Here is a 27,010-nt window from a genome sequence, read left to right as displayed (position 1 = left end):
CAACAGGAAGGGGATCCTAGGGAATGCAGCAATTATCAAACTATTGCCTTAATATCTCAAGTAAAGTAAAGTAATGCTCAAGATTCTACAACAAAGGCTCTTACCATATATGGAGCAAGAAATGCCAGATGTCCAAGCTGGATTTAGAAAGGGAAGAGGTACCAGAGATCATATTGCAAACATATGTTGGATAATGGAACAGACCAAGAATTATCAGAAGAAAATCATCCTATGCTTTATAGATTACAGCAAAGCCTTTGATTGTGTAGATCATGAAACACTATGGAATGCTTTAAAAGAAATGGGGGTGCCACAGCATCTGATTGTCCTGATGCGCAACCTATACTCTGGACAAGAGGCTACTGTAAGGACAGAATATGGAGAAAGTGACTGGTTCCCCATCGGAAAGGGTGTGAGACAGGGGTGTATTTTATCACCCCATTTGTTTAATCTATATGCAGAACATATACAGAAAGCAGGATTGGACCAAGATGAAGGAGGGGTGAAAACTGGAGGGAGAAGTATCAATAATTTAAGATATGCAGAAAATACCATACTACTAGCAGAGACTAGTAATGATTTGAAATGAATGCTATTGAAAGTTAAAGAGGAAAGCATAAAAGCAGGGCTACCGCTGAAAGTTAAGATGACTAAAGTAATGACAACAGAAGATTTATGTAACTTTAAAGTTGACAGTGAGGCATTGAACTTGTGAAAGTTGGACAGTGAAAAAAACTGGATAAGAGAAAAATCAACATTTGAAATGTTGAAGGAGAGCTTTGCACGTACCATGGACCGCGAAAACAACAAATAATTGGGTGTTAGAACAAATTAAACTATAATTATCACTAGAAGCTAAAATGATGAAACCAAAGTTATCATACTTTGGACACATAAGGAGAAGACATAATTCACTAGAAAAGACAATAATGCTGGGAAAAACAGAAGGGAGTAGAAAAAGAGCAAGGTGAAACAAGAGATGCATTGATTCCATAAAGGAAGCCACAGACCTGAACTTACAAGATCTGAACAGGGCGGTTCACGACAGATGCTATTGGAGGTCACTGATTTATAGGGTCGCCACAAGCTGAAATCGACTTGAAGCCACATAACAACTGTCGCCACTCCAAAAAAAGCTCATGCTCCTCTAACGATTGAGTCCAGCAGTGGGAAATGGGCACACAGCCTTTGAGAATTAGAATCTATCTTCTGTATAGAAAGAGCTGGTGAACAGTAAAGAAACTGAGGCTGCTCTCCACTTTTGCAGTAGGCAATCTTTTGAAAAGTAACAGCACAAGGTACACAGTGGCAAGATAGTAACATGTATACAACACAATGCTTTCATTTTGTCTTTTTTTAAAATGTTAGTAGCCATATTTTATATATAGATATATAGATATATACACTCCCTCTCTCTCTCTCTCTCTCTCTCTCTCTCTCCCAGCATAATTATAGCCAGAAGCAATATAGAACATGTGCAGTATTGCATACTCACCTTGGACATAAGCAGTTTACCCAGTGTGACGTGGAGCCTAAAAGTGAGTCACCCTTTCCTGTAAAGGATGTTATGTTGGGCAATTGCACAGGGAGGTCTTTATAAGGCACAGGAACAGGACCGCAGCTTCGGCAATGAATGATTGGGATAGGCGTCCCCCAATAACGCTGTCGTGAGATCAGCCAATCTTTTAATTTACTGCTTGTTAGGTGTCCTCCTACTCCTTTATTTTTGGCTTGCTGAGTGATAGCATTTAATGCTTGCTGTCTACTCATACCTGTGAACTGAGAAAGAGACAGTTGTTGATGTATCCCACGATTCATACTGCCATGGCAGTCACAGTTATGTTCCTATGTATATCTCTCCATCCACAGTCAAGAGAATGGAATTCTTTCAAAGTCCTAACAGTCTCTCAGAGTTTCCCCACTTTCACCTTCTGTTCAAGCTTCTCAGTTCACAGTCGTGTATAGAAGAATCTCATTTCCTAAAACAATAATGCAATTTATCTGCTAAGTTTAGAAGGAATCAAAAACTTTTCTAGGATTTCTTCTTTTTGCCCTCCCCCAACTTTCAGAAGAATATAAAATAGACGTTTCTTGTGTTAAGTGAGCATAGCACAGCATATATGTTTTACAATTAATATTCTGAGACCAGGAAGCAAATGGCTGTGTGGTGTTTTACACATACACTAAAGATTGTCAACCTCCTACCTCAAAAAGCAACTTCGGAAGGTTTCCCAACCCTCCTAAATGGAATTTAATGCAACATTAGGGGGTACAGTGCACTGGTGCAAAATTGCAATATGCCTCCTCCACAATGGATGGAAGCACTTTCTTTGCACACACAGGTCTCGTTGTACGCAGGCCTACATGTTCAATGCATTTCTAAATCATGTGGTGTAGATACATAGAGGTTTTTGGTGCTGCACATGTCTCTGGTAATTCACACCAAGAGCATCAGGCCAGTACTAGCTTGCTTTACTGGTTTTGGACATGGTGGTCTAGTTTCTACTAGCAGAAGGGAGGTTTTACGTGTGTGTTTTAAAGTTGACATTTGTTCCCACAGAGGAATGGGGATGATAAAGCAGAAACTCACAGGAGGGTACCAACCTCTCCAGAGTTGATCAGTCTCTCTGAACCATCAGGGAGAGTTTCAATTACTTCTTCAAATGATAGACCCAAATTCCTAGCAACTTCAGCATCATCTGGTTTAGTACAAGGGATTCCTGGGTAGGAAAAATAAGTGAAAATCATTTCCTAAACCGATTTCAAAGATGATTATTTCATCTTTTGGGTTTTAAAATGACAGTGCGCTCAAACAGCTTTCCTATTTAGAGTTTAGACAACATTGCTAACTATATATATTTCTTGCATATACTTTCAACTTCCTCAACCCATGTTTCTCTATTCCTTTCAGTTTACAGATCAGTCTTCAGAATCTAAATGTATTTAAATGGACACCTACTTCCTTCTTTGAAATGAGACTTTCTACATTCAACTCAACTATAGCCCTCACAGATTCAATTCAATATATATAGATAGATGAATTTGTCCTTGTCATCTCGGGCTATATATATTCTGAGAAGCAACAGATATAAATCTCTTTCCTCACCCTAGTTTTCATAATGGCCAGCACCAGAACATTTCAGTTCCTGTTGTGAAATCAATCTGAACATGTTAATTTGCAAGGTTTCCTCTCATCACAAGCAAAGGCTAGATCTAAAGAACCGTGATGACACTATTTCTGTGAGACGAAAGGAACAGGGAGTTAGACGTGTCTTCCTGACAGAGCAGCTCCCTGTGCTCCATGGCCTTTTGAAACTGAGAGGAGCTTCAAAAAGGCATCTGTCATACTGCAGGGGGTGGTGAATTGTTAAAAAGAAAATGAAAATGCACTAGCCTAAGGCAAAACACCTCTGTTAGCTTTTGGGTCCCAATCAAAATTAAAACTGATGGATGGGTACCATGATCAATTTAATTCTATCTCATTTCAATCTGCAGATATTCATTTTAACTCAAGGGTGAGGGACTTGTGACCATCCAGATGTTGCTGGACTCCTACTGATATTAGCCCCAGCCAACACAGCAAATATTCAAGGATGAGAGGAACTGCGGTCCAGCAACATCTAGAGGGCCACAGGTTCTCCACCCCTATTTTAACTGATGGTTCAAGTCAGGTGTTTATGTATCTCAAAAGTTGGAATAGAACAATAAACGGGGGAAATAGGTTAACAGGTTTAGATGGTTGTCCATTAAAAACGGAAGAGCATTATTTTACCACTGACAAGGCGGACTGAAACCTGAAGAACAGTCACATTAATCACCTGGGAAGCCCACTTGTCGGACATGAGCTTGATAGCCCTCTTGCACTGTTCCTCAGCAAGTGGTATTCAGGAGGCATGTTGCCTTTCATTTTAGAGGTGGCATATAGTTATTGCAATTAGTAACTGCTCATAGACTTATCCTCCATTAATTTGGCTAATCCCTTTCAAAGCCAGCCAAGTTGGTGGCCATCTCCACATCTTGTGGTAGGAAATTCTATAGGTGCAAACCTTCAAATCAGGAGTGGGGAACCTGTGTCCTTCCAGATGTTGCTGGACTACAACTTCCATAATTCCTGACCACTGACCATGCCGGCCGGGCCTGATGGGAGTTGGAAATCCAACATCTAGATGGCCAGAAATTCCCTACTCTTGCTTTAAATATCCTAATTTGGCAAGAGATCAGGTAGCCATAGTTTTTCCAGCTTGTTCCCTCCCTGGCTTTGCTGTAGCTACACACACACAGAGACACTCTCACTCTCTGGCCTACCCTGAGTGCTGATCCATTACAAAAGGTTGGGGAGAGACACTGTTGACAAGGTCAGGGAAGAAGCAAGCTGAAGCAGCCATGACTGCTTTAATTCCTGCTGCATTTGAAGATTTAACAAGACATGACTGTTCATCTGCTTTGAATCTGGCAATCCTAGCAGTGCTTATATCAAGCAATAGACCTTTATTTCTCCCTTCCATGGAGGCTTCTACAAACTAGGGACAGCCACCTTAACTGTTTCAACTGTACAAGTCCAAAAACCACTGTCTTCTGTACTCACCTATTCTAGTATCAAGATAGCCATCAAAGTCAGATTTTGCTGAAATTACTACAGGAATCTCTTGACTGGTGAACAAGTTCATAGCTTTCACTGAAGTAAGAGAGTCTACAAAAAGTGAAGATCATCATAATATAAACATTATGCCAAGAGTGCTCACTTATTACTAAGAAGGTTTGTTGCTCTGTTTTGTTACTAAAACCTAGTAGGCCTTGAAGATCAGATGTTAGCCTACTTATCAGTAATTTTGAATTTAATTCATTTCTAATGGATACAAAGCTTCTTGCTATGTTGAAAGCTTTTCCTCTCAGTCTGGACCTCACTCTTCATTTTTTTTTCTGAACAAATAATTTACTATTCTCCAAGAATAGATGAAAGATTTGTACAATGAAATATGCACATACAAGCAAGAAATAAGACATAAAGGATAGGATATTTTTGTCACTACACTGGAAAGGTTTTCCCCATAAGTCATTTTAGAAAGATTGTCTTTTTTGGTTTTGTGCTATCTTCTGCTGTTCTTAGGTTTTAAGAGAGCTAATTCTATCACTAACTGGCATTTGTAATTTCTCTCAGAGTGAAATGCAATTCTGTGGTCTCTCACTAGGTGTCGCTATTTTGTGTACTGTACTTTATTCTTCTAAGGGGTAACACCAGTTCCAATCATTCACATGTTCCTCTCATTTAGAGAAGATGCATGTTTTAAAATTAAGCCCAAATATGTCTATTGCTAAACCCAAACAAACCATGTAAACACACTGTCCAAATATTTCAAGCTGAAAGAGTTACAGGAGAAATATTGGACAATATTATTGGAAAGATACTTGTAATCATGCATTAACAACAAAGCTCCAACTGGGTGTTTAGTGTCCATCTTCTTTCTTACCTTAGCACTACACATTTCAAGGCATCAGAGGTTGGGGTTTAATAACCATGCAGAGTAAACTATAACTTAATTATACATGAAAGACACAGAATAGCTTCCTTGGCATTGCATTTGTATATCTGGAAAACTGGGTTCATCATTATAGCTATTTGAATATTTTTGTCAAGAGGTTCAATCCTTTATTGTTGTTTTGCAATTCTAAGGCAATACAAATAAATTCACATTACTTACTTCAAGTTATAAAGTACAACTTCAAAACAATCCCTTGATGTGGAAATCATTATTGTGCTAAATTACAAATGCTACTCAGATTTGTATTGGCATAAATACTCTTTATTTTCACTGCTTCGTAAGAAATTAGAAGCTGAGTAAGGAAGTCTTTTCGCTATAAATTGTTTTGTGGGGGTGGGGAAATGATCAGATTGGGATGCCTACCTGCTAAATTTAAATAATTTTAATTATTAATTAGCTTAAAAATCTACAAATCAAAAGGAGGAAACACAGCCAACAACTACAACAGAGGTGTGTGAGCACCATCATCCTAAAGTTCACACTTTTTGCATAACAACTGTTCAGCAAGATAAAAACCATACATGAAATCCACCTGTACCCTCTTCCCCTTGCTTAAGAAAACAGAAAGAAAACAAGTGTACAGAAGCAGGGCGTGGCCTTTCCTTCCATCCAAAACATACACATTAATAGGAGTTACTCACAAGCAAGAGTCCCTTGTCCAGTCATTACATTGATTGTATACTGTATTTTATTATGTTTGCTGTAAGTCGCCTAGAGTGTCCGTTAATTCGGACAGATAGGCGACTAACAAATAAAATTTATTATTATTATTACTACTACTACTACTACTACTACTACTACTACTACTACTACTACTACTACTACTACTACTACTACTATGGATCATGTTATTTAAACACATGCATACCCTCATTTACTATTTATCTGTCTATTTAACAGATAGAAACGTTGTAGCTCCTCCAAGGCAAGGTCCAAGAATCACACCAAGACAGCTGAAATTCCATCTTGTCCAACATCCTGTTTCCCAGACTGACCAGCCAGATGCTTCTGGTAAGCCCAAAAGCAGAGCATGACAGCAAGGGTCATTCTCCTGCTGTTGCTCCCCAACAACTGGTATTCAGGAGCATACTGCCTCTGAACATGGAGGCTCTGTTTAGCTAACAGTTGCTGATAAACTTATCTTTCATGAATGCTTGCAAATCCCTTTTAAAACACATCCAAGCTGATGGCCATCACCTCATCCTGTGGCAGTGAATTCCATAAGTTAATGATGCATTATATGAAGAAGTACTTCTGTTCGTCCCCAATCTATTCCTCCTGGTTGCCCATTCTGCACCTTGTCTGCCCCTGCAATATGCTTTTCGTGTTGGGGCAACCAGAACTGTGCATAGCATTTCAAATGCAGTTGCAGCCAAGATTTACATAAAGGCATTACGATACTAGCCATCCTATTTTCATGCATGAGATTTGCTAGTTTCACTGCTGCTACACACTGGCTCTCCTGTTCACAAATCTTCTCCTGAAGGTAGTTGTACACTGTAGGGTGTCACAAGTCTGAAATCAAGGTCTCTTTTTTGCGTGAGGGAAAAAAGCTTCTATTGTGGTACCTGCTGCATCTGGGTACCTAGTTCCTTCAACAAAGAAACTTCAAATTGAGACTCCAGTGTAAAATGCCTGCTTTGCCTCCCCAGCCTGTCTACTCTTTTATGTCCAGCTTCATGCCTTGACTTCAGGTAACCAGCCTTGATATATTTGCTGTAATTCAGGCTATATATTTGGGTCTATCTCTTCACCAGTACGCTGCAGTGTTTGAAAAATGACCTGTGCTTTGGCCCATTTTGCTCAAGTCTGACAACGTTAAGCTACACAAACACCTGTTTGCCTTAGTAAACCAAGTACTGCTAGAAGAAAAAATTGTTGTTATATGTCTTCAAGTCGATTACGACTTATGGTGACCCTTTAAATCAGCGACCTCCAGTAGCATCTGTTATAAACCACCTTGTTCAGATCTTGTAAGTTCAGGTCTGTGGCTTCCTTTATGGAATCAATAAAATAAATAAAAATAATAAATAAATACATAAATAAAATAAATAAAAATAACATGTAAAAACAGAAAAATGCACCTTTGTCTGGGACAAACTCCTTCTGGAAGACTTCCTTTAAACCACTATTTCCATGTAACAGTCGATGGCTAGGCAAGATGTATAAATGGGACGCACCATATATGGCTTCAGGCACATATGCATAGGCTGTTATTGTCTCTCCTGTAGGTTTATTATTAATCTGACAAGAGACAGGGAAAGGGTTACTGCAATTTCCTCCAGAACACCACACAATTTCCACTTGCAGTCATATTGTAAAGTCCCCTGCTTATGTTTATGAATTCTACAAACACATAAGACTCTGTTCTGAAGGCCATAGTCTGCATCTGAGAACACCATGGGGAACTCAGTTGCACAGCCAATCCAGCTATGTCTCTACCTGCACCACACCTGATGTCACATGTGTTGTCAGGTGTGGGGCAGGAAAACGACCATGGAGGCCAAAGGTGGCCCATGGGCTAGAGGTGCCCATCCCTGATTTAAGGGACAGCCTACTCCACCCGCACCTCATGTGTAAGCTCTAACTTCTCTAATTTTTCTCTTAACAGTTTCAGTCATCTGTAATCTATTATGAGATTATCATTGCAATTTTCTGTGCTTGCTAATAAAGGGCTCACCTTTAACAGAAACTCAAAATGGCATCCAGTGCAGTCTCCTAACCAATTTACTTGCATTTCCTTTATTCCATACCACTTGGGGAGGTCTGACAAACCATCAAGCATAGCCTGCAACAACAACAGAGGAAATTTTAGGAATTCAAACCTGGGTGGAGGATGGTTGTCCAAATGTGGCTCTGCTTCCCCTTCCCACAAAACAAATATGTCCTCCACCTGAGGACGTAAGTAACACTCTCTCCCAACTCCCTCCAACTGAAGAAGTAACGAGGAACATTCCCCCACTCCTACTTTCCTTTTTTAAGGAGAGAGAATTGTTCTCTACCCCAGATCTATGATGCCAAGTATGTGCAGAGAGGACATGGTATACTATACAGCAGGTATGGGGAACCAGATGTTGCTGAACAACAACTCCCATCAGCCTCACCAAGCGTGGCCAATGCCTAAGGACAATGGGAACTGTAGTTCAGCAATACCAGGAGGGCCAAAGGTTCCCCACTTCTGCTATACAGCTACCTGCAATCCTGGGTCTCATGTGGCTCTTGGCCTAATTTCAAATGCCCTCTGCAAGTAACCAGTTCAGATCTGTGATAAGAGTGAACTCTCCATTCCCCAGCAACCCACTGGGTAAGGAGAAACTGGGAGAAGGAAAAGGGGTGGCAGGAAGAAAGAGGAGAAAAGGGGGAGCCCATCCGCTTTTTGTTCTGGCTCACCCACAGACAGCATGTGATCCCTGACAGATTATCCCTGGGGAATGCGGCCCTCAACAGTAGTTCCATGTGGATCAAAGGTCACAGAGTATATAACCAGCTGGTGCCTGTGGCCAGCCCTGAATGCAGCAGACAAATGGAACTCTCCCTTGTATTTTATAACTGTTGTGGTATAGCTATAGATGTAGCACACATTTTTACCATGGGTTCAGGAATACAAATATAATTTATTTTTAACATTATGCATATTTTGTAACCTAACTGTGGCCTTGTGTTTTGGCTCATTATTACATTGGCCTTCTTTGTTGCTTTGTAAACATTGGAGCACAGCAAAAAGTATGTAAATAAAACAATTGTTAGTGTTCCAAGAACTCATTAAAATATCAAGATCACAGAAATATTACTTATCAATGCCACATGTCTTGTTTCATGTTTTCCTCCTGGAAAAACAGCTGCTGTCAAGACAATGCTGTACCCCCATACTGGTGAGTCACAGACCACCAGAAGTGAAAAGAACCTCACTATTTCTCTCTCACACACATAGTTTCTTTATATATCAGTGCCACTACAGATTAACCTACATATATCTAGACCAAAATCAGGTAACACCCAACGACTCAGACCAAAGTAGCTGAGCCTTACGCTGTAGAGGAAAACAGACCCACCTCACCAGGATTACTGACAAACCTGTCCTGAAGGAAAACACTTTCCTGACCTCAAATGATGATTAATTAGATCTTGTGGATGAAGAAACAACACATCCCTCTAGCTTGGTGGAGGGGAGAGGCACAAAAGCTACTTCCAGGGTAATGGCCAGTTCCTCCTGCATTTTCCTTGAAGCAGTTTACTTGCCAAGCCCAGAAATTGATTTTTAATCCATTTACTCTATATTGCTTTCCAAACAAGCCCCACACATTAGTATGGTAACATTGGACTTACGGCTTTTGAATAGAATGGCCACTTAACAAATGGCCAAATAAGAGGAAGTGCAACAATAAAATGAGGTCAAAAGAGGAAAATATTTGAATAAAATCTGCATATGCTAATTTAAATGTAGAGATGTAAATTTAGAAATATCCCTGCATTTTAAATAGAAATATTATACATATTATGTATTATAGCAAGGGTAGCCTACATGGTGCCCTCCACATGTTGTTGGACTACAACTCCCCTAACCCATGATCATTGGGCGTGCTGGCTGCGGTTGATGGGAGCTATAGTCCAGTGACATCTGTAGGGCACCACATTAGTTATCCCTGTACTATAGGGCTAAAAGAACGATCAAAATTAGACTTTTAAAAATGTCTGTTTTTTTAATGGTAGCACCACGCTGGCCACCAATAGAAGTCTGCCCCTATCTACCTAATGGTAGGTTGGGCACCAGGAGTAAGTTTAACTTAATGGCAATTCAATTTTGAGGAAAGACAAGAAGTGAAAATTGTACTTTGTGAGAGATTAATAAACCCATGCAAATTACTAAATAACATTCTAGTAAAATATCAGGAGTCGAGTTTTAATAAGGAAATGAGTCAAAGGGAGAAAGAAGAATGTAGCTAAAGGTTACAGTGTAAATGAGCACACCTGAAAAGCAAATCAACAATAAGCAGCACTCACATAATCGACCAAAAGAGCAAAGGAAATAGTAAATTATTATTTGTACTCAAAAGTGAAAACAACAAATGTCAGAGCAATCTACATCATCGGGGGGACAGGCAGGAGCAGCCATAACCAATACCAGGGTTTCATGTGAACAGGTGACTTTAGAAGCCAGAAGATCCGAGCAGACAACTCTGAGGCTGGGAAACACCGATTTATTTAAAGGACAAGGAATGGTTTAAAATGGTGCTTCAAAACATAAATGGGAACACAAGGCTTACAACATACAGATTTGTTTTGGTTTTTCTTAAAAAAGAGAGGGTCAGGGGAGAGAGATGGGACTACAGTGCTCCAGTAAATAATTTGATGACCAGTAACTACAATGCCAAACTTTAATCAGTCAGAGAATGAAGAAATAATGCCATTCTCCTTTTCTTTAATAGATATTATGCACAGGCACAAATATGCATATGCGTGGAATATTTTTTAAAATCTACAAAATAACATGACTTCATTTAAACAGATCCCTACTTTATCTTGGGCAATCCAATATAATGCCAAACACTCTGTGGTGCTCTACCTAGAAAAAGCTACATTATACCAAGTCAGACGACTGGCCCATCAAAGCTCAGTACTGGCTACACTGACTGGCAGCAGCTCTTCCATTTCAGACAGGGGATATTACTAGCCCTACCTGGAGATGTGTGGGATTGAACCTGGGACCTTTTGCATGCAAAGCAAATGCTTTACCACCAAGCAACTGCCCTTCCCTATAACAGAGCTCTCCATCATAACAGTGTTGCAAACAGATCCATAAAGCTGTTTTGGTGCAAAGGAGTTACAAGAAAAGCAAGTATGGGTGTTGGGAAATGAATGTAACAAACCTGAAGTGGGCCCAGATGAGGCACATCAGGAAAGATTTTTCCTACATACCACCCCAAAGGTTGTCAGAAACTACAGAATGGAGGTTATTGCGCACAAAATACTTCATAACTACAATATTAGAAGGAAAGTTAAACTGAAATGTAGCACAGTGTTATGGGCCTGGATTATATGGGATCCTACTGTGGGTGTATCAGTGTATGACACCATTGGAACTATGAACAGCCGAGGAACGGGTGGGAGAAAAGAGAGCACTGGGACAAATTGTGCTTCCTAATTTAGCTGGCTGTCACACTAGCAGCAACAAACTAGGCAAGACAAAGGAAACAAAATCAATAGCAGACACAGCTGAGTTCCCTACAAACAAGTCTCTTGCCATGCCAACTTTTGTACTGGATTCCAAAGAGGTAACAGGCACCTGTTCCTCATGGGACAACACCTCTAGGAGAAAAAGGAGATGCATCCCCACCTTCAGGAACTACATGTACATTGCACCTACCTCTTTCTCTAGAATGGAGGCAAAGCCTATTGTCCATACAATCCAACATAAAAGGAAAGGAAAATGTAGCACTTGCCACATTAATGATTCTGGTCCCAAAAAATCATGTTTAGTGCCCTGGTAACAGTGTGTCCACACACCTCTTCTTTGCCACTTTCCTTCTCCCCTGTCCTCATGTGCCCAACTTTGGCAAAGCTTTCCTGGCTTCCCAGGACATCCAAACCAGGAAACCGTTGTTTAAGAGCTCCATACAAGTCAGTTAATGAAACCAGGATCCTGGTTTCGAGGGAACCCTCAAACCACAGCTCCGATATCAAAGAAAGCTGTGGTTTAAGAAACCAAGATAGCTTCACCAAAGCTTGGTGCATGATGAGAAGAGGGAAGGCAAGGAGTGTGCAGGCATCAGTCCAGTAACCAGACATGCAATTCAGGATTTATTTGACTGGGGTCATTATGTTGGAATTGAACCACAAAAAAAAAGACAAAATTAAAAATTAGGCAGCATATTTCTCTCTTCAACAAACTAAATGTTGAAACAAAACAGAGAGTACTCCAGCCTCAAGGAAGGATAGCAAGAAAGCAGTTTTATAATATTAAAGAAGAAGACAATTCAGTTGAGATGCAGGTGAGAAAAGTCAGTTTGAGATTAGCTGGGCAGCACAGATAACACATATTCTTAGAACAGCAAACAATCTAGAATAATTGTTCTGAGGCTAAAGTAGATCTTGTGGCTACCAGGTTGCTGCCAGTGAAGGCAGCAACCTTGTATATTCAAATACAGACTTTAAGAAAGTAAAAGGAAGCAACAGTTAACTCACAATGGAGGAACAAAGAGCTGGAGAAAAAGCTCTTGCCTGAAATCCTGGAGAGCTGCTGCCAGTCAGTGTAGACAATACTGAGCTAGATGGATTAATGCTCTGACTCAGTATAAGGCAGCTTCCTATTTTCCTAAAGCACTCATCTATACATCTTCATCTACAAAACAGTTGAAGAAGTTGGGGGAAATTTTACCACCGTTTCAGATCTCACAAGCATATTTTCATTACCAGTGGAGAAGCAAGAATCACATTTACAATTCAGCATTATCTATCAGAAAATAAAAAGAGGCAGCAAAAGTACAGGCCAAAATTAACTTTATAAAGAAGAGCATCCATTATGGAGGCAAGAATCCAGAAGTACAAGGGGAAATTTTGATATTGTTTGGAAGTGCCAGTCAACAGCACCAGTTGCTAAGAGACACAGAGATGAGGGAATTATACAGCTGGGCATACCCAGCAAAGTGATGACCTAGATTGAAACCAGATCTGAGATGTTGCAGAGACAAAAAGATTACTGTCCAGAAGTGAACAGCTCAAATTAACAGAGCCTACATAAACACACTTAAACAGTATACGCAAGACAAGTCAAAAATCTACTGTTTATCAGCAAGTTAACACACACACACAAAAGGAATTTTATCAAAGCAAAAAATCTGGCAGTATCCTGGTCTGAAAATAAGATTTTTATGACACAGCCATGACATTATATACACAGGCTTAAAGCTTAACAGTAAACACATCAGACATAGTTCTTTTGTAAGTTGAAAAACAAATAATAGAACATGAATATCAGGGAAATGATTATTTCAAACATCATAACATATCTAACACAAAAAAAAAATTATAAGAAGGTAACAAGCTAAATCTGTCTGCTAACTAAGAAAACAATTTCCTTACATTATTTGTAATACCAACCTGCAGCCTGACCTACAATCTATATTACATAGTCTATCACAGAGCCCAGAGCCCCAATTCAACTGCAGAAGGACTATGGATTTCCATCCTACAAGATAACAGAGCGGCAGTCTATTGAAGAACACATGAATTTTAATTGATTTACACCACAATCCCAACTCAGGTTTACTGTGAAATAATCCCTGGTCTGGTTTGTATGACACATTAAGCCATATCTTGACCAAGTAAATATGCAGGCTCCCAGAGAGGAGTTCACGGCTGTTGTGCTCCTCCCTGGTCATTTTTTGCTGGTGTGCTGTGCTGAGCTAAGCCAAAGTTTGGCTTAGCGTGTTGTCTGAACAAATCTTGGTTACAGCTGGTGGATAGTGAGGAGAGAGCTTAACCACAAGTTTCGATTTAGACGTCCTGAACAAAACCTTGACTTAGCTTGGCATGGCAACAAAAAGGACTCGGGGGGAGCAAAGTAACTACAAGCTCCTCGCCATGAACCTGCACATTTGTGCAGCCTCACTAAGCCAGTTCTTAGGCGGCCCTTAAGGTTGATCCAGAAGCTGCAAACTGGTAGAAAGTATTATTAAAGCTAGATTAACTAAGCACATAGAAGAACAAGCTTTGCTGAAGCAGAGCCAGCATGGCTTCTGCAAGGGAAAGTCGTGTCCCAGTAACCTATTAGAATTCTTTGAGAGTGTCAACAAGCATATAGATAGAGGTGATCCAGCAGACATAGTGTACTTAGACTTTCAAAAAGCGTATGACAAGGTACCTCACCAAAGACTTCTGAGGAAGCTTAGCAGTCATGGAATAAGAGGAGAGGTCCTCTTGTGGATAAGGAATTGGTTAAGAAGCAGAAAGCAGAGAGTAGGAATAAACGGACAGTTCTCCCAATGGAGGGCTGTAGAAAGTGGAGTCCCTCAAGGATCGGTATTGGGACCTGTACTTTTCAACTTGTTCATTAATGACCTAGAATTAGGAGTGAGCAGTGAAGTGGCCAAGTTTGCTGACAACACTAAATTGTTCAGGGTTGTTAAAACAAAAAGGGATTGCGAAGAGCTCCAAAAAGACCTCTCCAAATTGAGTGAATGGGCGGAAAAATGGCAAATTCAATTCAATAGAAACAAGTGTAAAATTATGCATATTGGAGCAAAAAATCTTCATTTCACATATACGCTCATGGGGTCTGAACTGGCGGTGACCGACCAGGAGAGAGACCTCGGGGTTGTAGTGGACAGCACGATGAAAATGTCGACCCAGTGTACGGCAGCTATGAAAAAGGCAAATTCCATGCTAGGGATAATTAGGAAAGGTATTGAAAATAAAACAGCTGATATCATAATGCCATTGTATAAATCTATGGTGCGGCCGCATTTGGAATACTGTGTACAGTTCTGGTCGCCTCATCTCAAAAAGGATATTATAGAGTTGGAAAAGGTTCAGAAGAGGGCAACCAGAATGATCATGGGGATGGAGCGACTCCCTTACGAGGAATGGTTGCAGCATTTGGGGCTTTTTAGTTTAGAGAAAAGGCGGGTGAAAGGAGACATGGTAGAAGCGTATAAAATTATGCATGGCATTGAGAAAGTGGATAGAGAAAAGTTCTTCTCCCTCTCTCATAATACTAGAACTCGTGGACATTCAAAGAAACTGAATGTTGGAAGATTCAGGACAGACAAAAGGAAGTACTTCTTTACTCAGCGCATAGTTAAACTATGGAATTTGCTCCCACAAGACGCAGTAATGGCCACCAACTTGGATGGCTTTAAAAGAAGATTAGACAAATTCATGGAGGACAGGGCTATCAATGGCTACTAGCCATGATGGCTGTGCTCTGCCACCCTAGTCAGAGGCAGCATGCTTCTGAAAACCAGTTGCCGGGAGCCTCAGCAGGGGAGAGTGTTCTTGCACTCGGGTCCTGCTTGCGGGCTTCCCCCAGGCACCTGGTTGGCCACTGTGAGAACAGGATGCTGGACTAGATGGGCCACTGGCCTGATCCAGCAGGTTCTTCTTATGTTCTTAAGTGGTGTAACCGGGTTGGATAGGCTGCTAGGTGGTATGGTATCCCCTCTGAAATATAGCTCGCTCCAACCCGTGTTGGCTAAAGAAACCATTTGAAGACATATCTTTTAGCCCAGGAGTTTAATAGGCACAAATGACCAAGTCTGTTGTTACCATTTTAGCTTTCCGATTGTAATAAGACATGCATATGTTTGTGTGGGTGTGTTTTACATACCCTGGTCTAATATTGCTTTGCAATGAAGAGTAGGTAACAAATATTTTAAAAATGAACAAAACTATTTCCTATGGGAGATATTCTCTGCACAGTGCAGAAAAGCAGAAGGGAGTGCATGTTCTCTCTCACGGAAAAGATAAGCACCTTTACTCCTCTGAGTCCTCTGCCACACATAGAAGACATAGGGTAGTTTCTGATTTCTGATCTCACAATAGGCTTTGGAGATATTCTGATGCAATGAGATGACTTACTGAGCGCCTTCAAAGCTCAGCTCAAAATCAGATACCAGAAAGCCCTGCTTTCTCTTAAGTATGCAGCAGTCACCTTGCTTTGGAAGCAGCTCTTGAGTACAAAGTTCAGTGGAATCTGAACACCCTACCTTGAATCCTTTGTGTATGCTAGCGAGGTCGGAGGAGGGGCATGTTTGATGACGGCCACAAACAGCACCTCACTGTCAGAGTCAGAAGGTTTGTGGGCCCCTGGCCATGAAGCTCAAAAAGGACTTTAGGACGTCAACTATCTCCCACTAAACCTCCCTCACAGGGCTGTTGTAAGACAAATAAAAATAGTAAACTACGTTCAATAGAAATGAAAGAGACTTTCCTGGACTACATGCTGATTCTTTCTGAAAAAGTTCTCCTTTGAATTTTTAAGAAGAATGAAGTGCATAATTTACAGAAAATGGACCACTGGTCTCACCTGAAGGGTGATTTTCATAGGAGAATGCCATCATGCTGGATTATAGCTCGTCCTATCGTCCAAAGGCAAGAATGTTTCTGAAGTCAAGACTAGGGCATCAGGCCCCTCCCACTCTCCAGTTCATTCGCAGCGAGTCCAAAGAGATATATCTAAACATGCAGGAAAAAAGGCCAACGGGCCTAGCAGCAAGAACATAACATAATAATAGTAACATTAATAATATCTGACTCTAACCTAGCGAAAACAGTAATAGAAGTCTTGACTTCACTAGAGAATTAAAATTTAATGTAATATAATATAATATAATGACGAACTGTAATATATAAACCATCCCAAAAATTATGTAGTTATCCTCCAACTGGGAGGGTCATGATGGCATTCTCCTATGAAAATCACCCTTCAGGTGAGACCAATGGTCCATTTTCCATAGGAGGAATGCCATCATGCTGGATGTACCAAAGCAGCCCATAACCGGGAGGGACCACCCACATACTAGTCGTCATTAAGAACCTGTTGCAAAACTCGTCTGCCAAATGAGGCATCGGCAGAGGCATAACGATCTATTTTATAATGCCTTATGAACGAGTGTGGAGTAGACCAAACAGCAGCTCTACAAATATCGGCAACAGGAGCGTTAGTAGCAAAAGCAGCCGAAGTGGCTGCTGATCTAGTGGAATGAGCTGTTATACTAGGCGGAACTGGAATCTTAAGGGACTCATAGGCTAAGGTAATACATGCACGCAACCAGCGGGATAAGGTGGAATTAGCTACTTTATGCCCCATAGACCTTGGATGAAAGGATACAAACAAAGACTCAGTCTGTCGTATATCCTGGGTCCTGGACAGGTAGGTCTTGAGAGCCCTCCGAACATCCAACGAATGCCAAGCCTTCTCGAGCGGATGAGTAGGATTCGGACAAAATGAAGGTAGAACAATGTCCTGGTTGCAATGGAAAACTGAATTGACCTTGGGACAGAATGAAGGATCAGTTTTCAGCACAACAGAATCCTTGTGAAAGACACAGAGGTGGCGAGCAGAAGACAATGCGCCCAGTTCCGAGACTCTTCTCGCCGATGTAATCGCAATCAGGAACAGGACCTTGAAAGACAACAGACGTAAAGGCACAGTCCTGAGTGGCTCAAACGGAGGACGTTGTAAGGCCTGTAGAACCTTTGACAAACTCCATGATGGAAAACGGTGAGCTACAGCCGGCGAGTGTAGAGCAGTGCCTCTAAGGAAGCGTTTGATAAATGGATGTGAGGCAATAGGGGCGTCAGTGGAAGATACTGAAAGAATGGACGACAGGGTGGACGCATGTCGACGTAATGTGTTGGGTCTAAGTCCCAACATGAGGCCCCTATGAAGATATAGCAGCACTTGTTGTACTGTAGCCTTGGAAGGATCGATGTGTTGAGACTGACACCACCTGGAGAATGCTACCCAAGTATACTGATATATACGAGTGGTGGATGGTCTTCTCGAGGCCAAAATAATGTCAATAACAGCGTCTGACAGGCCGGCCGATCTCAAATGTCCCCGTTCAAATGCCACGCTGTTAGGTTGAGCCACTTGGGGTCCTGATGCCATACTGGGCCTTGTGATAAGAGATCTGGCCTGACTGGGAGTGGCCAGGGATCCATCACCGACAGTGCCAGGAGATCCGAGAACCACAGTCGACGGGGCCAATATGGTGCTATCAGAACCAGCTGTGCCCTCTCGCGACGTACCTTCTGCAAGGTTTTGGCTAATAGTGGTATTGGAGGGAAGGCGTATAATAGTCCCTCCGGCCACGGCAATGACAGAGCATCCACCGCTTCCGCCGTCATGTCCAGGTATCGAGCGAAGTACCTGGGTAGCTGGCAATTGCGACTGGAAGCAAAGAGGTCGACTGAGAAGGGGCCGAATCGACGCTGGAGAAGATGGAACACAGTCAGATGAAGTTTCCATTCTCCCGGAAAGACTTGTTGTCTGCTGAGCCAGTCTGCTGTGAAATTCCAAATTCCTCTGAGATGTTCTGCTTTGAGGGATTGCAGATGTTGTTCTGCCCAGTCGAATATGATGGAAGCTAGGCTCTGTAGAGGTCTGGACCTGGTGCCTCCCTGTCTGTTTAAATGAGATTTGGCACACGTGTTGTCCGTTCGAACGAGGACATGGTCCAAGTGGAAGAGAAACTGAAAATGAAGCAGAACTAAGTGGACAGCCTTTAGTTCCAGCCAGTTGATGTTTTGAGTTTGTTCTGCTGTGTTCCAAACTCCCTGAACGAACTGGGAGTTGCAGTGGGCTCCCCAACCCAGGAGACTGGCATCGGTGGTAATGACAGTCCGGTGGGGTTCTCTGAACGGAGTGCCTTGGGTGAGATGTTGTACCCTTGTCCACCAGCGGAAAGACAAGCGCAGTGTGGGACTCAGGGGGATTGCTCGATGGTTTGAGTTGGCAATGTCGTGTTGGAATGGCAACAGGGCCCACTGTAGCTGGCACGTATGTGCCCGAGCCCATGGCACAATATGGATGGTGGATACCAACATTCCGAGAGCCCTGGCTAGAAGCATGACATCTGCAGAAGATTTGTGCATCAGAGACCTTGCGATGTCTGTGATAGCGGTGATGCGATCTGGGGACAGGAATACAGTCGCTTGCAGTGTGTCTAACATTGCCCCTAGATGCTGCAGGCGTTGGGTTGGTTGTAGATGGCTTTTGTCGAAGTTGACTAGCCAGCCGTGGGCCGGTAAGATATGGAGCGTGAGTGTTAGATGACGATGAGTAAGCTCCCTAGACCTTGCGCGTATTAGGAGATCGTCCAGATAGGGGTAGATATGGACCCCTTGAAGCCTGAGGTAAGCCACTAGGGTAAGTAGCACCTTGGTAAATACTCTCGGGGCAGACGAGAGTCCGAATGGCATTGCTCGATATTGGAAGTGCTGGGAGCCAAAGGCAAAACGAAGGAATTTCCTGTGGGCTGTACAAATAGGGACATGGAGATACGCTTCCTTTAGGTCGATAGAGACAAGGAAGTCACCTTCTTGCAGGCTGTCTTTAATGGAGTAGAGGGATTCCATTTTGAACCTGCGATACTTTACGAAACGGTTAATGAACTTGAGGTTCAAAACCGCCCTCCATGAGAGATCTCGTTTGGGCACAGCAAATAGGAGGGAGTACACCCCTTCCGACCTCTCTGCATTGGGGACTGGCTCTATCGCCTCTATGTCCAAAAGGTGCTGTATCGCAGTCTGCATGATGCAGCGCCTGTCTAGTGCCCTGGGACAAGGGGAAGGATGAAAATTGTTTGGAGGTATTGCCCAAAACTCAATTGCATATCCATAACAAAAGAGGTCTCTGATCCATGGGACCTGAGTCAGAGGTAGCCAAAGTTCGGCAAATAGAATCAATCTGCCCCCAACTGGTATTGCCTTAGTATTGTCTGCGTTGGCGAGACCCTCCCCTGTATGAGGACGTTGAGTAGCCTCTGCAGCCCTGGTACTGACCTCTACTGGGGAAACGTCTATTCCAGCCTCCTCTGGTGGAGCGGAAGTCAAATGCTGGGAAGTCACGGCCTCGTCCCCCGGGCCGGGTTCCCCGAAAGGGCTGAGACATGCGATATGAAGTGAAACGCCTAAAGGGTCTGCGCTTGATGTTTTTGACGGTGGCCAAGACAGGCTTTCGAGTGTCCTTAGGGTCGACAAGCACTGCCCTTAATGCCTCTTCCCCGAAAAGTAATGAGCCTGCATAAGGTGCTCGTGAAAGATTAACTCTGGCAGTAGAGTCAGCCTGCCAGTGATGAAGCCAGAGGGTCCGTCTGGCAACGATCTGAGCCGCCAGGGCGCGTGCTGCTAGTTGATTCACGTCCAAGGTGGCGTCGGCCACGAAAGCAGCTGTTTTACGCAGTTTTAGTAGCGATCTGCGCAGGGAGGCAGGATCTGGATTGTGGTCCTCGATGAGGTCGTCTAACCACATCATCGCTGCCCTGGTGAAAATAGAGGCAGATGTGGATGCACGCATGGAAAAGGTGATGGCCTCATGGGTCTTGCGTAAAGCAAAGTCCAGTCTCCGTTCAGTGGCATCCTTTAGATGAGAGTCCCCTTCCCTCGGCAAGAGGGACCTGGAAACTAAACTGGAAATAGGCTCGTCGATGTTAGGGACAGCCAGTCTGGTAGAAAAGTCCGGGGCCAAAGGATAAAGTCTGTCCGCAATGTTATTAAATCGGCGTGCCTGTAAGGGGTGGGACCATTCGTCCTTGGCCAGTTTAGCGATGGGGTCTGGGACAGGGAGGAAGTTTTCAGCTGGCGTAGGGGATTTCAAGACCCTGGCCCCTTTTAAAGCGGGAGTGGAAGCTGCAGTTGGAGTGGATTGAAGACCAAGGGCGTTCAAGACTCTGCGCGCCAGGGGCTGGTAATCTGAAGAGTCGAAGAGGCGATAGGAGGTTTCTGGCTCTGGTTCCGAATGGTCACTCCACTCGGCCCCTTGGTCTTGCAGCGCGAATGCGGACTCTGCATCAAAAGAGGCGTCATCAACGAACCTGCCCCTGGTAACGTCAAATGGGTCTGGAGAACCTGATGGGTTTGTCTCACTGTGTACACTTTGAACCCCGCTGTGTTGAGGGATAGCGGGAGGTTGTGAAGATGATTGACTCTGAGTAAAAAAGGACAGCATGCCCTGAAGTTGTGTAATGAACTCGTGGGAAAGCTGTAGTCCCGGAGATGTAGATGGTTGCTCTTGGATAGGCGGAACTGTAGACGGCCCCACAGGTAGTGAAGAAGAGCAAGCTCTGGGTTGGCTGGACATTGGCTGTACAGGAAATCCAGGAAAGTCCTCCTCATCAGAGGAAGCCGCAGGAGAATGAAAGAGAGTAGTTAACTGTGCATGATTTGAGTCCTCTGGCACTGGAACAGAGACATAGCGGGGCCGCTTGATTGTGCTGTGGCTAAGATGTTTGGTTTTGGCAACCGCTTTAGAGTGCTTATGTTTGACCGCCTTAGGAGGTTTAGGCTTGGTCATCTGGTTTGTCACAGGCTGTTGTATCGGCTTGGTTGCCTGGGTTGTCTCTGGCTGTTCTGCCATCATATAGATAATAAGGGTAGCTGTACACGGCACACGACTGGGGCAGAATGCACAGACCCGGGCAGGCACAGTACACGGCACACGACTGGGGCAGAATGCACTGGCAGATGGCAAAGTACACTGCCACGATGGGGCAGAATGTACGCTATGAACAGTCTTAGAACATGCACAGTACACGGCACACGACTGGGGCAGAATGCACTGGCTGATGGTAGGTACACTGTCACGATGGGGCAGAATGTACACTTGGAGGAAAGGTGATATTGCACAACTTGCACAGTACAGTCCAAATAGCTTTGTATATTTTCAATAGTCTTGCGCACTAACAGGTGGCCTGGTGCACTGTTATGGCAGTATTAGTAAATTTGATGAAAAGTCACATGTGCACAGTAGTTGCAGTGATTGTAGAAAGCCACAGTAACCCAGTGGTTGCCAGGGTCAGCCTCAGAGATGGGGTTGGTAAAGGAACTTATGTAGAGGTAAAAATCCTATCTGCAGCACATAAACAGGGAGCAGATCACACAGAGGGAGCTGACAAGAACCTGGGCTCTGCAAACCCCAACCCGTGAAGGAAAAAATCCCCTTTTGTAATACTAGTGGGTTCTCAAAAGGGACGGAAAAAAACGGCCACTAAAATGGCGCCCGTAAAAAGAGCGGGAAAATTCGAACAAAAATGACGGATACTTTGCCCAGCAACAACCGTTGTATGAAGAAATGAGCAAGGTGGGAAAAATTTTTAACTGTAAAAATGGAACCGCCCACGGTAGAAATACAGCCGCGGGACTAAGAAGGTAATCGCGGCTGAAAAAATTAGCCTGGAAAAAGACTTCGTGAAGGAGGCAGGACAGCTAGCGGACTTCCTGAAGCCGAAGAGAATCGGCCAACAGGCAAGCCGCAGCCGCGGGCTGAAGGGACTGACTCCGCGAGGAACCAAGCGCCGCAGATGATCGAGAGAGACAAGGCAGCCCAAACAAGAGAAGTCGCTAAAAAAGGGGAAGGCAAAGAGCCGCAGACATCGGCTCCTGACGGGCGAATGAAGCGCTGCCCGTAAAAATGAACGACGAAGGGAGCCGCAGCCGCAGGCTCCCGATCGTCAAGGCACAAGGGGAAATGGCAAAAGGACCGGAGAAAATAAAGTACGAAAGAAGCCGCAGCCGCAGGCTCCTAATCGTCAGGGCACAAAAGGAGGATCGGTAGAACAAAAAAGGGGGGGCGGAGGCTGCCGCCGCAGCGCCTGGCCCCGTTGAGGAAAGAGACCGCAGCCGCGGTCTCTGTAGTTTGAGAGTAAAAAACACACCCCCGGGAAAACGAGAAATTGACAAGCAAATTGACATACAACACACAAACCGTGGTAAGGGATGAGACAAAGGGAAGGAACGAGACGAAACAACGTACACAAAACTCCACCCTTTATCACACAAAGAGAAAAAACTTATCTAGTCACTAGCTAAAGATCTTGCAGGGACAAAAGGCAAGAATGAACTGGAGAGTGGGAGGGGCCTGATGCCCTAGTCTTGACTTCAGAAACATTCTTGCCTTTGGACGATAGGACGAGCTATAATCCAGCATGATGGCATTCCTCCTATGGAAAACAGAGTTATAGTTGTAATTCTACAATCTCATATTAACCTCTAAATAAAGAGATAAAGCCATTAACCGGCATACCACTGTTCATTTAATCCGTGGGTTTCCCACCAGCATGTCTACAACTGCCGGTTGTGGTATTTAAACTCTATTGTGTTCATTACTTTTAGACAGTAACAACTCAGATGAAGATTACTGGGCAAATTAATCTTATTCTTATAACATTTTTCAAACACTTCATTATTTTTAATAATTTACTAATGATCAGCAGAATCTAGAAAATTACTTTGATTTCAGTCTGAAGAATCAAAATTGCTTGAATGTTTAACTTTCCCCCCTTATCCTACCAACAAAAGGGATGCAGGTTATTTTTCATAATGCATTTTTAAAAATTAATTTCTTGCAGCAGAGTAGTACTTATAGTGGAGCATGAAGTATGGGAATTACTGGCCGACATCATTTATTGCAGTGTAAAATCGTAATCTGGAAGGGCTCTTAAAGAATTAGATCTTTTCCATTAGCGTCCCATACTTTGATGTTCATTCACATCTTGGTTCTCTCTATCAGAATAAAGCTGCTGCAGATTTAAACTCGACCATCTTCTTTTCTTTTCATGCTTTGTAGGTGCAAATTTCCTTATTGCTAACCCCGAAGGTGCTAATACTAGGCTAACTGAATCAGCGGCACCATTAATGGAAGGCCTATGAAAGAAAATTCCTCACACTATGCTCCAGCGGGGCATGATACTGAGTACACGACTACCTTTATGTGCACAATATGGCTTTGTACAATATGCCTTTCTCTTCTAGAAACTGTTTACTGAAGTCCTATCCTATTTGTTAGCTGAATTAGTGGTCTATACCTGGCCTGATTTCATGCAAGTGGCAAGGTGAGGTAATGGGGGGGGGAGAGAGAGAATGGCATGGTGCACCTACTTTTGACTCTGTCTCTGCCCACCACAAGAATGCAGCCCTCAACAAAAAGAAAGTCTCCCATCCCCAACCTACAGGGAATTTGCTAATGCAGAGTCACTCAGTCTGTCTATTACAACTTTCTGATAAGTGTACTACTAGCAGAGACAAGTAATGAAGGATGTCTCACTCAACCTTGTACAAATTAGGGCTAGAGAGAAATATGAACTGGTGTGTGTATGTGGAAAAGAGGCTGTCCTTAGAACTCCTATAGATTTTACAAGAAAATAAGCCACCCTTAGATTTCAACACAACACAGGAGTATTTTCAACACAACAGAATTAAACAGAAACTACCAAAACTAAATGGGAAGCTTTTTGAAGATTCTATAGACACTGTTCATGTAACTATGGAAACAAATTAATTATGGTCTTAAAATACATAATTAATATTTGATTTTTAAAAAAACAGAAAAGAATTTAAAAATACTCAAATCCAGTAATAATTGCAGGTAGTTAGTGTCAAGAATAGCTAACTTTGGTCAAGCTGAAGTGAGGCAACCAGAGAGAATTCTGGGAACCTGTGGCCTCAAGATTCCCTACTGGGGAAGATCCGAAGCTCAGTGTCAGACAGGCAATTTACAACCTTGCAAGGAAATGCAACTGATGCTTAGGTGTTGCCCCTTATCAGCTTCCTGGGATTAAAAGTCAGGAAGAGGGGATGTTGTAGATCGGAACACCTGGATGATGCTGTCTTGCTCTCTCAATTTTCAAAGAAAGGGATCCCCAGCAGGGGCGGGATATGGCTATTTACTGTCCCCCCTCCTTGTTGAGGAAAAGAAACCCATAAATATGAAGGTTCTTTCAAAGAGTTCTTTCAAAGAGTTCCCTCTTGTTCCATGTAAGTATAGGATCTTAGTTAGGATAAGTCTTTCTTTTGTTTCGTGTCTGTATTGAACATCTCTCCTTTTGTTATGCCAATGACCATGTGTAGCCCGCCTGAGGGTGATTAGCTTTAAGAAATCAAACTACTATTTCTCCCTTTTGTATATACCAACGTATCTACTCTTAAATAAACAATCTTTGTATAAAAGGTGTATTGGCTTGGAACTAAGGATTCTAAATCTAGTGCTGGAAGGCTGAACGCTACGGATTGATTAGTGAGGGTAAGTCCCTCTAAAATCACATAGTACTCTGAGGTCCCTTCACTCAGGGGAAGAATTTAGAAAGAAGGGTGGTGGCAGTGAATACCAGGGACAATTACTTCCATGGAAAGGGAGGAGTGTGCCTGAGAAGTGGGAACCCAGTGGGGTGGGGACCATTCTCAGAAGCAAAGAACCCCCTTGGAGTACTGAGGGTAAGGAACCCCAGGGGGATGGATCTTTGACAGTTAGTACAACTGCGTGGTCATAACTTATGTGGCTTTAGAAAAACCTAACAGAAAGGAAATTAACAGTAAAGAGAAGGTGTAGATCCAGAACAGACAAATATGCACACATGATTGAGCTGAATTTCCTGCTTTACACAAAGGTGATGCAAGCTCTGAGGGCTGTACACAACTTGCTAAAGGTTTCGCTTGCGCTACATGTAGCATCATGCTATTTGCAACAAAATTTGCATAGCATTTTCAAGTGTTCAAAGTGCTTCACATCTAGTGAATTCATGGCAGGGGCAAGTCTTAGACACTACCCTAGGTTTTTCAGAGAAAAGAGCTAAATGTATACCGCCCATGGCTCTTATATTGACAAAATTTGCCATATTGTAACTGTTGAATTCACTGTAGAAAGTATGGAAGAGGCAATGCAAGGAAGTAAACTTGTGAAATGTTGACAAAGCTTATAGTACTTGCTCAAGAATTCTTACTCCACAACATTTTTAAAACATTAGATCTGCAGTTTTACAAGTCAAGTAATCTTCCCAATTTGTCACATGAGGGGGGGAGGAGAGATAAAAAGCAAGTATTGCAAAGAAAAATGGTTCTAAAAATGTTCATGTACCCGACACATATTCAGTTTCTCTTCTTCACACATAGAAATGTGCTTTTGTCCAAATATAACAAAGCTGTAAAAAAGGTCAGATTATACTAAAAGTTATGTTAGCATGACCTGTCAGTTTAACACATTTACATCAGAAGACACTCTTTAAAGGTGAAATAGGCCAAACCTAAATGGTGCTATAATCTTATTACAGTAGGGCCCCGCTTTACGGCACTTCGTTCATGCAGCGGTTTTCAATCAGGAAAAGGCCCCGCTCTTACAGCGCTTGTTCCACTAATATGGTGGGTTTTTTCCATCGCGCGCCATTTTGACGTCATTTTATGGCGATTTCCGCTTTACAGCGGGGGCCTGGTCCCTAACACGCCGTATTAGCGGGGCCTTACTGTATAATGATGCAATTATCTATCCACAAGGTTATTCACTAATAGGCAAAAAACCTTGCAGTTTAAGAACGTACCTATAGCCAACAGATATTTCTATCAAACCTTAAAAAGCAAGGAAATTGGGCAGCTACAGCGAATGCAGGAGACCTGACCTCCTCTCTAAGATATTGTACTGCCCTACAAATTGGTCAAAATGCAAACACAATTTGGTTTGGTCTTTTACAGTCCAAACCACCTTCTATGTAGCTTGGAAGAATTTGGTAACATGTGCCTCTGAGCATATGGTGAGTGGTGGCAATACCTGCCATACCCAAAGATGGAGATTTACATTTTTGTATGTTGGTTGGTGTTGTTCTTACTTTGCTTCTTTCCTGTGTTACTACCGCTTCTACAGAGAATCTAACCTAAAATATTCTATTTCTCTCATCATTCATCCTAGAAATCTGTCTCAAATTTATTTTTATTAATTTCAAAGCCTTTTTTTGGTCAATATCATACGATGGTGAAGACAGCCTTTT

At 42.7% G+C, this 27,010-nt stretch overlaps 1 protein-coding gene across 4 annotated transcripts in view; it reads right to left on the bottom strand.

The window, feature by feature from the left end:
* LARS2 (leucyl-tRNA synthetase 2, mitochondrial) overlaps positions 1-27,010 on the bottom strand; it is a 100,496-nt gene that overhangs the window by 43,289 nt on the left and 30,197 nt on the right. For all 4 annotated transcript variants that reach the window (XM_061586994.1, XM_061586995.1, XM_061586992.1 and 1 more), the window contains 5 exons: positions 8,221-8,328; positions 7,625-7,784; positions 4,586-4,690; positions 2,605-2,720; positions 1,496-1,779 (listed from right to left, as the gene is read on the bottom strand). In XM_061586994.1, the coding sequence (XP_061442978.1) occupies positions 1,496-1,779; positions 2,605-2,720; positions 4,586-4,690; positions 7,625-7,784; positions 8,221-8,328 (773 nt within the window). The remainder of the gene's footprint in view (positions 1-1,495; positions 1,780-2,604; positions 2,721-4,585; positions 4,691-7,624; positions 7,785-8,220; positions 8,329-27,010) is intronic.

Source organism: Rhineura floridana, chromosome 10 (assembly GCF_030035675.1).
Source record: "Rhineura floridana isolate rRhiFlo1 chromosome 10, rRhiFlo1.hap2, whole genome shotgun sequence".
NCBI lineage: Eukaryota > Metazoa > Chordata > Lepidosauria > Squamata > Rhineuridae > Rhineura > Rhineura floridana.
This window is presented reverse-complemented; position numbering and strand designations above follow the sequence as displayed.